Raw genomic sequence first — 13,929 nt, 5'->3', positions numbered from 1 at the left:
ATGCCCTGTGAAACACGCCCTGAGATTATTGTGCTGCACAGCTGTGAAGAAGTCCAGGCTTTCTGCCTCCATAAAGTAGGTCAGGCAATCACCCATTGACGATGAGAAAATCTTTCCCTATAAACTAACCAAATAACTGAATGTTGAGTAGCATAAAACCTGATTTTGCTTCCAAGCAAGCTGGAAGGGAGGCAAAACAAAGGCTTCACCATCTTGAACTAGTTAACACATATTAGACATTGAGAATTAAGTTTTAGTTTTGCTGTAAACAGCTCTATCTGCTGATGAACCACCTAGAGAAAACAGGGCTTGGAATGGGTCTGGAGGCCATTTACAGGTTCCTTCTACATCACAATGAAATCACTATTTTCTACATTGCTTGACAGGTTTTTGTCTACCTGGAGACTGTCCCCCAAAGATGGCAGCCCATCAGCTTACCTAGACAATGTAACAGAATCACAGAATACCCTGAGTTGGAAGAACCCACACGGATCATCAAAGTCCAACTCCTTCCTACATTTTACAGGTTTTTTTCCTTCTCCTGACCCCACTGGTGATCAGAATACCTTGTTAACATTTTATTTGCAGAAACTTCTAGGTATCTATTTATCTCCTCAATAATTTTCTCTCAAAACAAAACAATGCTGTTTATTTCAGGGTCATGGCTCCTAGACTTCCAATCATGTTGCTGCATTTCCTTCTCCCTGTCAGCTTATTAATTTTTTTTACACTGCAGCAACCAAAAGTGGACATATTTTAACTTTAACCTTCAGAACATAATGAAGAGGTTAATTTATGTCTTTTGCACTGCTGTCAATGCATTTTTGCATAAGGTCTATTTTTGTTGTAAGTGGTATGATGCTGTTGATGCACAAAGTTTGCAATCTGGTAGAACAGTCAGATATACCTCATTGCAGGACTTCTGCCGAGCCAGCTGCTCTGTACTCCTGCAGTAAATCATTTCTAACCAAGAGTGAAAAATCACTCTTTCCTAGATGTCTGCTAAAGGACACCTCCTCAAATATTGGGTGTCCAATCTAATCTAAACCAGGCTATACAAAATGCCTCTGAACATAGTGAAGAGTGACAATGCATTTCATCCCATGCTAAGACGTGGGATGAACTGCCCTCAAGAGAGGCACTTGTCACAATTTAGTAAGGTAAATTGGATAGTTAAAGTACTGGTTTACAGTTAAATGATGGCTGTGCAATTTTCAGACAGCTATTCAAAGTAAAATACATCTGACATGCACTGTGTGCTTTCCTCATTGATCTGAACTCTGTTCCTCATATGCCAGAGTAAGATCAGGAAGAATTTTATAGTTTTACCACCTGATATACTTCTGTCCTGTCCCAGCTTAATGCCTTTGTCCATCCTTGCTAGACTAATTCTCTTAAACAAAATTACTGCACAGTGCCAGTTGCAGCAGTGAGCCTTTTCAAAGAGAACCTCTCTCACTGGAGTTTCTTATTTTGAGGTGAAGCATCAATCAATTACTCTGAATAGAGGATTAAAAATGGTTTGTTGTTTAGAAGACATTTCTGCTATTTTCTTATTAGAATGACACTGTCTCCCATGAGAAAAATCTTACTAAGGAAAGGTCAAAGCAAACGCTTGTTGTAGGAACTTTTTTCCTTGCTAATAACTTACTGGGACAAGTTGGGTGTTAGAAACAAGCACTAAGGCTGGTCTGAACAGTTTGAGAACAAAATTAAGAACAAATACTCATCCATATGAGACACACAGACCTCTCCTCTAGTAATTTTGGCAATAGCAATTTTAATGATGCACAGAAACTAATTTTAAAGCCAGATAAATTCAATCTATTTTTCACAAGAGGAAAGAAAATAAATGCTAAAAATACTGCTACCTGACATGCTCAGATAGCAAATTCCCTTGTTAGTGGTACAGGACCTGTGGAAAGTACTGCCAAAGCACTGCAAAACAGTTCAAATATCAGTCAAGAAATTCTGGGAAACCTCATCTAAATCCTTTTCCTAGAAAGCAATCCACAAAGCTTTGATAATAAAGGTACCTCACTTGCATGGTTCTCCTTGCACTGTGTTGGCTCTGGGGTTTAACTGCTTTCATATCCATGTTTTCTCCTCCCCACTTTCAGACAACTGTATAGATATTTTATAATACTCAGTCTTTGCAAAAGAACACAGTAGACCCTCTTAAGTAACCAAAGAGCAAAACTAGAAGTGCATTTCACACATCTTAAGCACAAGTACATCTTCCTTTTAAGAGTTTGTCGTTTTAAATTTGTGTCACTGTCACACAACATGCTAATGGGAAGCTACTCTTCAAGCACTGTTTTTAGATATTATACAACAGAACTTCTAATTTCTGACTACAAAGTGCTATACGCTGAGCATTTAGGGCTTTAAAACACCGATATTCTGAGGATCATTTACTTGCCAGACCTGAAAATGCCACGCACAACACCTAATGCTGCACCTAAACCTGCAGATCTGAGTTCTGCTCTGAGATGCATTTTATTGCTGGCATTTAGCATATATGTTCTTGATCAAGTTTGTTAGTGATCTACAAATGCCAGTTACATTTACAAACCATGAAATGGACATCTTCTATTTTCTTCCTATCCATACAAATCTTTGTAGACATAATTCTGTGGGATTTGGACAAAGGAAACAAACTGACTATTCTTTGCAGCTGATGTGCAAGCAGTCAGCTTTGTTTCCACAGCTCCCTATTTCTTACTTCATCTCTATTCCTTACCTCAGAGGGATTTTATGTCACACTATTAGTACAGAGCCTTCTTCCACCTCCATCAACCAATCTCAAATCCTGCTGCTTGGGTTGCTGAGAATGTAGAGATGTCCTCCAAATGCAAATGTCTACTCTCTGGTTTTAGAGTGTTGCAAAACTCTGCTTAGGTTTCCAGAACTTTATTTTTTAGCGTTCTACACTCCAAATGTAGATTTTTGTTATATCTCCTACAGACCAACACTTAAATTTACTAGAAATTGAAGACTTCAGTTCTGAATAGGCCTTCTGGATTTGACCAGCCTTCAATCACAGAATTATGGAATTATATAACAGCTTAAGTTGGAAGGGACCTTAAAGATCATCCAGTTCCAATGCCCCTGCATGGGCAGGGACACCTTTCACTAGACTAGGTTGCTCAAAGCCCCGTCCAACCTGCCCTTGAGTGTTCCAGGGGTGGGACATCAACAACTTCTCTGGGCAGTGTCTCACCACGCTCACGGTAAAGAATTTTTTCCTATTATCTAATCTAAATCTATTCTCAGTTTAAAACCATTCTCCCTTGTGCTGTCACTACATGCTCTTCTAAAAAGTTCTTGTCCACCTGTCTTGTAGTTTCCCTTCAGGGACTGGAAGGTCGCAATTAGGTCACCCTGAAGCCTTCTCTTTTCCAGGCTGAACAATCCCAATTCTCCCAGCCTTTCATCATAGGAGAGGTGCTCCATCCCTCTAATCATCTTGGTGGCCTCCTCTGGATTCGCTCCAACAGGTCAATGTCCTTTCTTCTTGTGCTGGGGACCCCAGAGCTGGATGCAGTGCTCCAGGTGGAGTCTCACCAGAGCAGAACAGAGGGGCAGCATCCCCTTCCTCACCCTGCTGGCCATGCTACTTTTGATGCAGCCACGACTGGCTTTCTGGGCTGCAAGTGAACGTTGCTCGGTCATGTCCAGCCTCTCATCCACCAGCACACACAAGTTCTTCTTGGCAGGACTGCTTTCAATCTGTTCATCCCCCAGTCTGTATTGATACTAGAGGCTGCCCCATTTGTTCCATAGTATGAAAACCACAATGGAATGACAATGGAGCACGGGTGCAGATGGAATAAAATCTTAGTATATGTTTCAGTTTGTACACCTGAATTGTCAGAACAACAGTGCAGCTAAAGAATATGGTCACAGTAATCTGAGTGATCTAAGAACACAGGTATATAAAGCTAAACACTGGAAATTTCTACAAGTAGAGTATGAGCTGCACTAAGCAAAAGCGTTCATGTTCTAAAAATAAAGTTAATTTGATTAACAGATCATGGAAACAAAGATGCAAATGACTAAATTAATTTCCTATTCCTGTCTTAGATGCCTGGTACCTAATCCTGAAGTAACTATGTATTTAGCGCAAGAGCAATAGATCAAAAAACTATTAAAAAAATCCACCAGCAAACCAAATGTAGAAAAACAATCAATAATTGATCTGGTTTAATTAAATACCATTCTACTTAATAAAAAATTGTCATTCATCAGTTTCAAACCCCAGCATTCTGTGAACTGCTAACCCTTCCGAAGAGGAAGGCATACTTCTTTATTTATAATATACAAATACCATTATGAAAAAAATTTGTATGAAGCTATAAACCTGAAATGGACAACTTCACTAGTGCCCTTTTTTTTTAATAGGTAAGAAGTGATGTCTAACTTTATTTCCAAATTTTTTCTCTCAGCTAATTTTTCCACTGAAACTATTAGCCAATTAACTGAAAGGAAACAATTTAAAAGAAAATAAAGCCTTTTAAGAAAACAGAAAACGAATATTTTATGCTTTAAGAGCAAAAACTAAACATGAACTAATACTTCACTCAGTCTTTCCTGCTCAGTACTACCAAAAAGCGTCACTATATTTTATGCTAAAAATGTACCTTTCTTTGAGCTGTTTGAATGTTTTTTCGCTTTAGTACAGAAGATAAATCGTTTCAGTCATGTACATAACTTACTCTTTAAGAGTTTCATTGTTTTGGTATGCTTAAGTAGGACCTTGGATCTCCAGAACTGACTTCTAAGACATTGCAAGGATCAAGAGGAGAAAACACTTCACAAAGGAGTAATAGACAGTGTGGTCTTTGTAGGAGAAATCTTCTAGGCACAGAAGCCTATTAGTACTTCCCTCATGAGGAAGAAATATTCCTCCATGAGATCCTTATTTGACAATATGGGCCTCTGGCAGGAATAACACTAAAAAGAAAACTGGTCCTACTTACACTGAGCTCTGAGAAAAAAATTAAAGCTCAATTTGTCTCCTGTGTCAGCTCACAGCACAGTGTCACTAACTGCTTACTGAGCAACACCACAGGCTGATACTGTCACCCAAGCTCCCCTGTCCTCAAACTTGTCCTCAATAGTCAGCAGGTCCCTATCCTGACATCAGATTCACTACAAAAAACCCCAATTAATGGCTCAATTAAGCTGTATCATGCAGATCTCATCCACTAACCTTCCACAGAATCTATGGGGTTGGCTTTAGTATGCCTGTTCTTACTGATGTACATGAAATGCAGAATGGGGGAAAAAAAATCCAACCTTGCTAACTTGTCACACATTTATTATTTAATCTTTAGTGATTTCACTGACAGAGAAGCCTAATAACTTTCTTTGTAGACTTGATGGGAGAAAGGCAATGTATCTTTGTAGTCATGCAGCCTGCTTAGTTACTTAGGTTTTGTCAGACAGATTTTTGATTGTTTTGAACAGGACCAGAAAAAAAGTTACTCCCAGTTAGTGCACTGAGAGAAGAACCTGGCTCAGCCCACCCAAGGTAATATTTGGAAAGTTCTATTATCTAGAAAGCCCATAAAAATAAACTTGCCTTCCATAAAGATCCTGTTCCAGTAGATTTTTCCAACTTGATTTCCTCCAAGAAATATTAGATTTGATAAAATCAACATTGAAGTGCTAACAGATGCTAGGACAGCATGAAGTCGACGACGAATTCTTGGCGAGAAGAAACGTTCCTGAGAGGTAAAACAAAAGGTGCAGATGAAGTTAACAATCCCTGCAAATTTTCAAGCAACCTTAGAAAAAGACATCGCCGTTATGACAAACAACTTCTATACAGAAGTTCAAACCCTTATGGAACAGATTTTAAAATATCTAACACAACTTCTCACCACTGACATTTAAGTTTGAGTACGACTTTATGATAAAAAGTGGTCTTGAATCATAGTTGTGGTTGGAAGGGACCTCTGGAGATTACCTAGAAAGGACATCAAAGCAGGGTCAGCTGGAGCAGGCTACTCAGAATTGTGTCTGGTTGGGTTTTGAATATCTCCAATGATGAAGACTGCACAACCTCACTGGGCCAACCCCCTCACAGCTAAAAAAGATTTCTTGCATTTCAGTCTAAAGCCCACTGCCTTTTGTCCTGTCACTAAACACCACTGAGAAGGGTCTGCCTTTGATTTCTTCTCCCCCACAATTAGGTATTTTATACACATGGATAAGATTCCCGACTCTTCTCCCTGCTGAACAGTCCCAGCTCTTTCCACTTTCCTCTTACCAGCAGAGGTTTCATTCTCTTGGCTGGACTCTCTCCAGTATGCCCATGTCTCTTTAGTGGGGAGCCCCGAACTGGTCACATTTCTATACACTTAATATCTTAATTATTTTCTTATTAAATATTCTCCTTGATGCATTTTTACTGAGGATGCAAACAGTAACATGATTCTAGGGGTAATACTATCCAATAGTTTCCAACATGGAATAAAGCACTTCAGTACACAACATCAAACAACTTCAGAAGTCATAAATCCTTAATTGATTAATAAGACATCACTGAAAAATTCTGGAGTCAAATCAGAACTGGTTATAGCAATGACTCTTAAATAGATATAGAAAAAATATATAAAAAAAATTCATATAGACACAATCCCAAATTTTTTTGTCAGTGCAAATATTACTGCTCATGTTCAAGAAGTGTAATTATCCATTGTAAAGGTTTTGGTACTGTTGTTCTAATGATACAAATGAAGTAGGTCTCTCTCAACTATACACTAGTTTACATTTTTTTAAATCTGTATTTGGCATTATCACCTGAGGTGTGAGTGCAGTATAGAGACTGCAGGAAGATGGTAAAAGAAGGATGAGAGTTTTAGGTACCTCCAATATTCAGCTGCTAGAAGAAATTTTAAAGACCATTACAGCACTTCACAAGGAAATATTGTCTCATTACTGCACAAGGAAAAACACCTTGTTCATCACGGCCCTGGGCTGAAAGCCTCTGTACATAGTGCTTGAATCTACAAAAGACTGAATGCTTTGTGTGAAGTGATGAGTATTTGCCAGGGCACGGAAAGTAAGGAAGGTCTCAGGGGCTGCTCAGCCTCCACGTCACAAATGGTGACGTTGCAGAAAACAAAGTCTTGTGACTGCAGCATCAGGAAAAAAAAAAAAGCAGTAATTAATCTTTAATAGCTACAGCCAGACCAGAATTCATGCTCAGATACCTGAAATAACAGAAACACATGCTCAAAACAGGCCTAAAAATACAGATCTAGAAAATTAAATTGCTAGTTCTGTAAACATCAAAACAAATGTTTCTACTGCTAGTGACAAATCTTCAAATAAATTACAGTTACAGGGATAAAAATACAATTTCAACATATTACTGCAAAGTAAATCTCTGCTAAATTGAATGTTAGCCCCAGTCAGAGCTCTGTCTAGTGTGAGTCAGTTTGAGTCAGCACAAAAATGGGGATAAACAAGGTTTAAGGAAAGCTCTGCATCAGGTTGTATGTACAATACAGCAAGTCAATCTTCCATACAATACTGTGAAAAACAGTCATGTATGAAAACAGAGACTGAGATTTTTCTCTGAAAATTTTGCATGAAAACTAGGGCATGATAGGAGAAAAGTAGAGAATATAATATAATTGTATAAATATTCACTGACATAGACAGTTAGTGAAATAACTTTTTCCCTTTCTAGTACTTTGCATCCCCAAAGCTGCCCAAGGACTTCCAATACATTCTCCTTCTGATTGCACACACACAGAGGACATCTTCAGTTTTTCTCTTCCTGAAATGTACAGATTGAATGTATGGTCGCACACATGAAAAATGTAAGCCATTTCAGAATGTGTGTGTGCACAGAGAGAAAAATGTTCAAAATCATCCATGTTAACAACCAGGTTTTAATAAGAAGAAGCTATGATCACACTAGCTTGAACTTTTTTGTTGAGTCACCAAACTTACCCGCTTCTACACTGTCTAAGTCTGACTAACCTGCAGCTCAAAAAAAGCATCGTCTTTCACTCTCCCTCTGTCTGTCAAGCTTATTTGTCAACACTAAGGGAAAACAGTTTGAATTAAGAAAGGGTAAAAAATCTTCTGCTCAAGCTGTAGATAGAGATGGACAACCCATCAGACAGGAGGTGCTGAACTGCATTTTCCATCAATGTACTGATCAGACTCAGTAAGTTTGCAAAGTCTGCCTGTTTTACAACCCAAAGCAGTATGACTAAAACAATATGAATAGCTAAAAAGGTTCTACTTTTTTTTTAATGGAGTTACTAAAAAAATAAATTAAACTGTCACATATAATACACCACCCTCAACAAAGGTGCTGCATGTTAAACAATGCAAGTTAACTGTAGTATAGACCATAAAAGCCTTTAGCCATTTATAAGGTATAAAGGAGCAGTTTAAGACAGAAACAGTTTAGACAAACACTGAACCTTTTCCGGATTTTGCTGTAGCTAATTTCCATTAACTTTGCTAGGCGTTGATCCAAAAAAGCAGTACACATTTTCCTGACAGTCTTTGATGTAAACACCACTTTTATTCAGCTGCAATGAAGGTAAAAAAAGAGCACATTCTTTAAACATCTCAAGTCATCTAGAAAAAGCTAAATAGGAAAGTATCCAAGCAGCTATTGTGAGTAGATTAATACACTGGAAGCATTATTTAGCCACAAAAAAGAAATGAGGCTGATCTAGATAAACAATAATAAGACTTTTTATTTAAGTATCTACAAGCATGCAGATTTTTCTGAATGTACAGCAAGTTGTTTACATCAAAGCAAAATTAAAAAAACCCTCTGCACCCACAACTCTTCATTATGTTATTTAATGCTTTTAACAATATCCTCCATTACAGCAATAAAAACAACTGCTATGGATTTGTGGTGTTTCTCTGGATTTTACTGCTGTCTCTTTCTCTCTCCTCTTTTCCTGTTGGAAATAAGGCCACAAGGTAGAGGGGTGAAAGAGCACCTACTGTTAAAATGACAACGAAGCCGTGGCTGCCTGGCTGAAATCCTTATATTTGCATCCCCCCTCAATGCTCCTTCTTGCTTGTAATCTCACTTCAATACTTCACCAAATTTTACTTTTAGTAATGCCCACCTCCCCACACATTGTGAAATAAAAGGACTGTAGCATTTAAACTACACAAAAAATAGATATATTGTCAAGATGCTCAGCCCAAAGGCATGCAGCATGACATAGAAGGTGGCTAATAAAAGGTTGGCTCAGGCTACCTTTCCTGGAGCTGAGTGGAGCTTGGCTTATTATTCTAAACCCATTCCTGCTGTAAATGAAGATCAGCCTCAGACATTTTTGCCAGATGTCGGAAAAACTTCCCTCTGCACATCGTTGGGTAGAGCAAAATTGGCTGCCATCAGATCTGTCTCAACTGAGCCTTCTCAGTCACCTTACAAAAATAAATGATACTATCATGTAGCAGGGTACCTTGACAAGTAAATCTGTGTATGTGTTTGAGAGTGGTGGAGGAAGACAGGCATGAAAAAAATTGAAAGGTTCAAACATTTCCATTCCTAAAACCTTTTTGAGTTACATATGCATATCACATTTAGCCTCTAAAACCAAGTCAGAAATGGGAAGCTTGTATAATGGTTGTTTCTTTAAAAAGATAGCTTATGAAGGACAACACACACCAGAACAGATTATTTGAATTAAGAGTCAAGGTAAAGGATGTGGAAAAAGTAATTTTGAGTTAGAGAGAAAATACTTATTTCATGTGCTTTGCAATTTAATTACACCACTGTGAATGCAAAATATACGAACACGGCAGGAGAAGTGGCTTCAGAGAGCAGACCACAATTTAAAGAACTTCTCTCTAAGGTGAGTTAGAGCCGATCAACAATAAATCTGCATTTTTACAGGACTGTGTACAACAATATTACTGAATGGCATGGAAAGATGAAATTGAGGGTCCAGATAAATGCATTTACATCTCCTAGTTAGCCAACAACAGAGAAAATACTTTGGGGAATACTGACCAGGCTAAGTCTTTCCCTTCCATGTGGAATTTGGTAGTGACAGGATGAGCCACAAGTAGTGACAGGACAAGGGGGAATCTCTTCAAACTGAAAGAGCGTAGCTTTAGATTTGATACTAGAAAACAATTCTTTGCATCCCCCTCACCACTGTGAGGGTGGTGAGGCACTGGAACAGGCTGCCCAGAGAAGTCAGAGATGCTCCATCCCCGGAAGTGTTCAAGGCCAGGTTGGATGGTGCCCTGAGCACCCTGGTTTAGTGAAAGGTGCTCCTGCCTACGACAGGGGCATTAGAAGCACGTGATCTTTAAGGTCCCTTCCAACCCAAACCATTCTCTGTCTCTGTGAAGTTGAGGAGACACCTAAGGTCGAATTCTGTACAGCAGTGACAACTAGGCAATCCTATACAAAATATCACACTGAAGTCTTTTACAGAAATATATCCACCAGTATTTCATCAGGGAAACAATCCTACATTTTCCTACAGCTAAACTTCTTCTAGCAATAGTGGTGGCACCATGGGGATTTGGCATGTCCCAAAGGCTCATTGTTCAGAGGGCTGCTGAATCCAACTGCAGTAGCTTGTCCTGGGAGCAGGCCACAGGCATCACACTGGTTTAGGGAGGGCTCAGGAACTGGGGTGCATGTTTTCTACCACACTGCAAACTCAGCCTGATGACAGAGTGTCAAGTAGCAAGAAGCCTCCCCTGAGAGACATTAGCTGGTATCTTTTTAGCAAATGCTCAGAAGATGGAAAACATCTAAGCATGCTGCATTTGCAACACATCTCATTTATACAGCTGTTCTGAGACAGATTAAAGAAAACTTCTACATCAAGTCAGTGATGTAGAGCTGACTTTTTTTTTAGTATAAGCTTTTGCTTATACTAAAAATAATTTAACAAGTACTATGTAAATGAATTAAACTGCCCACAATTTAAACAAGCGTCCATCTTCATGGAGTAAAACAGATATTCACATTTATATCTTTTTGAGCTACCCATTCAGAAAATTGATAATCCAAGCACATGGCAAAACAAGTGCATATGATAAAATTGGAGAAGCAGTTGAATTATTTCTTACGTGAACATGTGCACCATGGAATAAGACTGTCAAGATGCTATGGCCAGAGTGACATGAAACATGCTTAGTACTATGAACTGCAAAATTAGAGATTACATTATTCTATTTTCATCTGCCTTTGGTTTTTAAGGGACAAAATAATCTAGAACAACTTTAGAAGAGTTTTCTTTTTTTAAACATACAATATTGTACTACTATCTGTTCTACAGATTTCATTCTCTCCCACTGAAACCTATTAGCCAACTTATCCATAATAATTTTAAAATAAGATATAGAAACTGTACTATTTGTTGTGTTAAAGAAATCAAGCAAATTAACTACCATGAATGTAACACCAAGACCTGCATTGTCTTTCACTGCTTCTCCTAGAGTATGAGAGCAGAGTAAGTGTGCTTCCTACAGTTAGTAAAATTGCATCATTTCTATTTCCTGACAGTTTTTATTAGACAAATAATGCTTAAAAGCTAATACAATGTTGACTCATCTTTACGTCACAAAACCTAAATTCTTTGCAATAGTCTGCTATTTAGGGTTTACAAGGATTTTTCTGGGAGAGTGCACGGATGGGTAAAATGTTTGTGGGAAAAGGTGCCCAGTACAGGAGGGGTACGGGTGCTGCTTCTATGCATATCAGCAAAATGCTTGGAAAAGAACTCAAATCACTTGCTGGAGTTCCATTTGCCAGTGCAGTTTTCTGAGCTTCGGTTTTCACCCTCCATTGTACCACAACTGAAGAATAAGCCCCTCCAGGCCCCAATTTCGATACTTTTCTACAGAAGCAAGAGAGACCACACAGTCAATCTTAAAAGTGCTTCCTTTCAGAAAATGTACTCAGTTAAATGACAAGCCAACTCTTCAGTGTCTAACCCTGAACCCCAGGAATCACCATAAGAGTAAACACCTCAACGCATACCCTGAATCTGGGTCATCCGCAATGCAGCCATTTGCCAAAAATAACGGGACAGCATAAAAACAGGAGCATGGGTGAAGAGCTGAAAGAGAGCGAGGAGCAGATGGGACAGTGGGAAGGGAAGCGACACATCCTGACTAACAGTTACCGGCTATTTTATCTATCTGCAGTTCAGCACACTGAAAATGGAGGGCAGGGTGTGACTGAGCAGCTGGGGAAGCAGATGGGACGGAGGAAAGGCTGAAAATTGTGACAAAGCTCTGCCAAAGAGAATGTCAATTTATTTAATTTTTAAAGTGAGCAGCAGAAATGAAGATGGGTTGGGTCCAAGCAACAGGGCATCTTATGCTTGTTAAATCACATTGTCAGTGGGTAATGGTGACAAAAGTGTGTTTGGGAGACTGCAGAAGCAAAGGGAGGGACTACATGCGCTCATTAATGATAGTAGAAGTTAGGCTCAAAGATCAGCAGGAGCAGGGGAAAGGTAGCTGATGAGAGGCTGACATCTCAATAGGATACACACTCCTGCACTCTGAAGCTGAGGGACAGATGCTTAATACAGTGAGAGTAGAGACTGTACCACAGAACAGAAACACAACAAAAATAAAGAATTCTGTTTGAATACATGTACAAAATATTCATTTATGAAATAATCTGAAAGAAACTGTGGAATCCCTAGGGCTGTAACAGTAACGAGGTAAAGAACAGGCCTGCAAATGAATGAGATGTGCTACCAGATCTTATCCATCAATAACTGCCACATCAAACAGAAGAATAAATTTACTTCCCCATCAACACACACTGTACCCTTCAGGAATCATGGCAGTTATTCCTGTTTGCTCTGTTCTTCAGCTAACTCTAACCCAGAACCAGTCCCTTTACTCCACTGTGTTTTATTTTTCTTGCATTTTATTTTGCTTGCAGTTGTTCCCTTCTTTCTGCCCAAGCTGAACTGTGGCTTGAGGTCATATCCTGTTTCTTTTCAAGGTATATACTTTTCTTCCAAAGCAAAGGTAAAAATTAGCTCCTGGAAAGTTCACACATGAAGGCAGGAACTGACAGCATTTTACCAAGAGACAGGATGATGCAAACAACCTGTAATTCCCTACATCACTCCTATAAAAAGAGGACCACACAATTAAAATCAAGCAGCTGTCAGTTAAGATCTATTTTCACAAATAGAACTTGATTCTGAATTTAGGAATAAATGCTATATATAGAATTTGAGAAGATACTCATCTTCTCTATTGATGTCTTACTAAACATTCACTCAACAAAACGCTGTCTTGCACTAGCACCATTTCATTTTTAGATTTTCCGAAGGATCTACATTTATAGCATCTCTCAGCAAACAGCCAACTCCCCCTTCTGTTTGAAGAAAGCCTCCTACCGGCTCATATGTATCCACTACACTTACAGATGCATGTGTGAAAGTTTGACATACACAAAAGTAAATTTCTATACTTGCTCCTACATTTAACTCTTCACCATCAAAGAACCTGCCCAAACATTTATTTTTTTAAAGTGGCAGCTTGTGAAAAGTGTGAAATGAACAGCATTGAAATGCACCATCCTCTTTTCTGTTTTATGTTTAAAGCAGGGGATTTAACCAAGTAATTGCAGTGTACATACTCCTACAAATGTGTCAGCTCTCACCAAGGAGGACTGATCGAGAGAGTCACACACTCTCCTCTGTGTCCAGGTCCTTGACATCCCTAGTTTTGTTCTTCTGGTTCCCATTATGCTCATTCTGATTCTTTCGGCTCCCTCCTCCACATTTTAACATTTTTACCTTTTAAACTGTAATCCAGTTGGGAAGGGATTTAACTTCATCAATCACTAGTACCACATTTTCATCCTGCCCTCATGGCCCTCCCCAACACTGCCATCATGAAACTATTATCAAATAAATAATACACAGT

At 38.8% G+C, this 13,929-nt stretch overlaps 1 protein-coding gene across 2 annotated transcripts in view; it reads right to left on the bottom strand.

The window, feature by feature from the left end:
* The window catches only part of HHAT (hedgehog acyltransferase), a 146,606-nt gene that overhangs the window by 53,690 nt on the left and 78,987 nt on the right, over positions 1-13,929 (bottom strand). For both annotated transcript variants that reach the window (XM_027682037.1, XM_027682036.1), the window contains one exon: positions 5,588-5,732. In XM_027682037.1, the coding sequence (XP_027537838.1) occupies positions 5,588-5,732 (145 nt within the window). The remainder of the gene's footprint in view (positions 1-5,587; positions 5,733-13,929) is intronic.

Source organism: Neopelma chrysocephalum, unplaced genomic scaffold, assembly GCF_003984885.1.
Source record: "Neopelma chrysocephalum unplaced genomic scaffold, ASM398488v2 Primary Assembly neopelma1_61b, whole genome shotgun sequence".
Taxonomy (NCBI): domain Eukaryota; kingdom Metazoa; phylum Chordata; class Aves; order Passeriformes; family Pipridae; genus Neopelma; species Neopelma chrysocephalum.
This window is presented reverse-complemented; position numbering and strand designations above follow the sequence as displayed.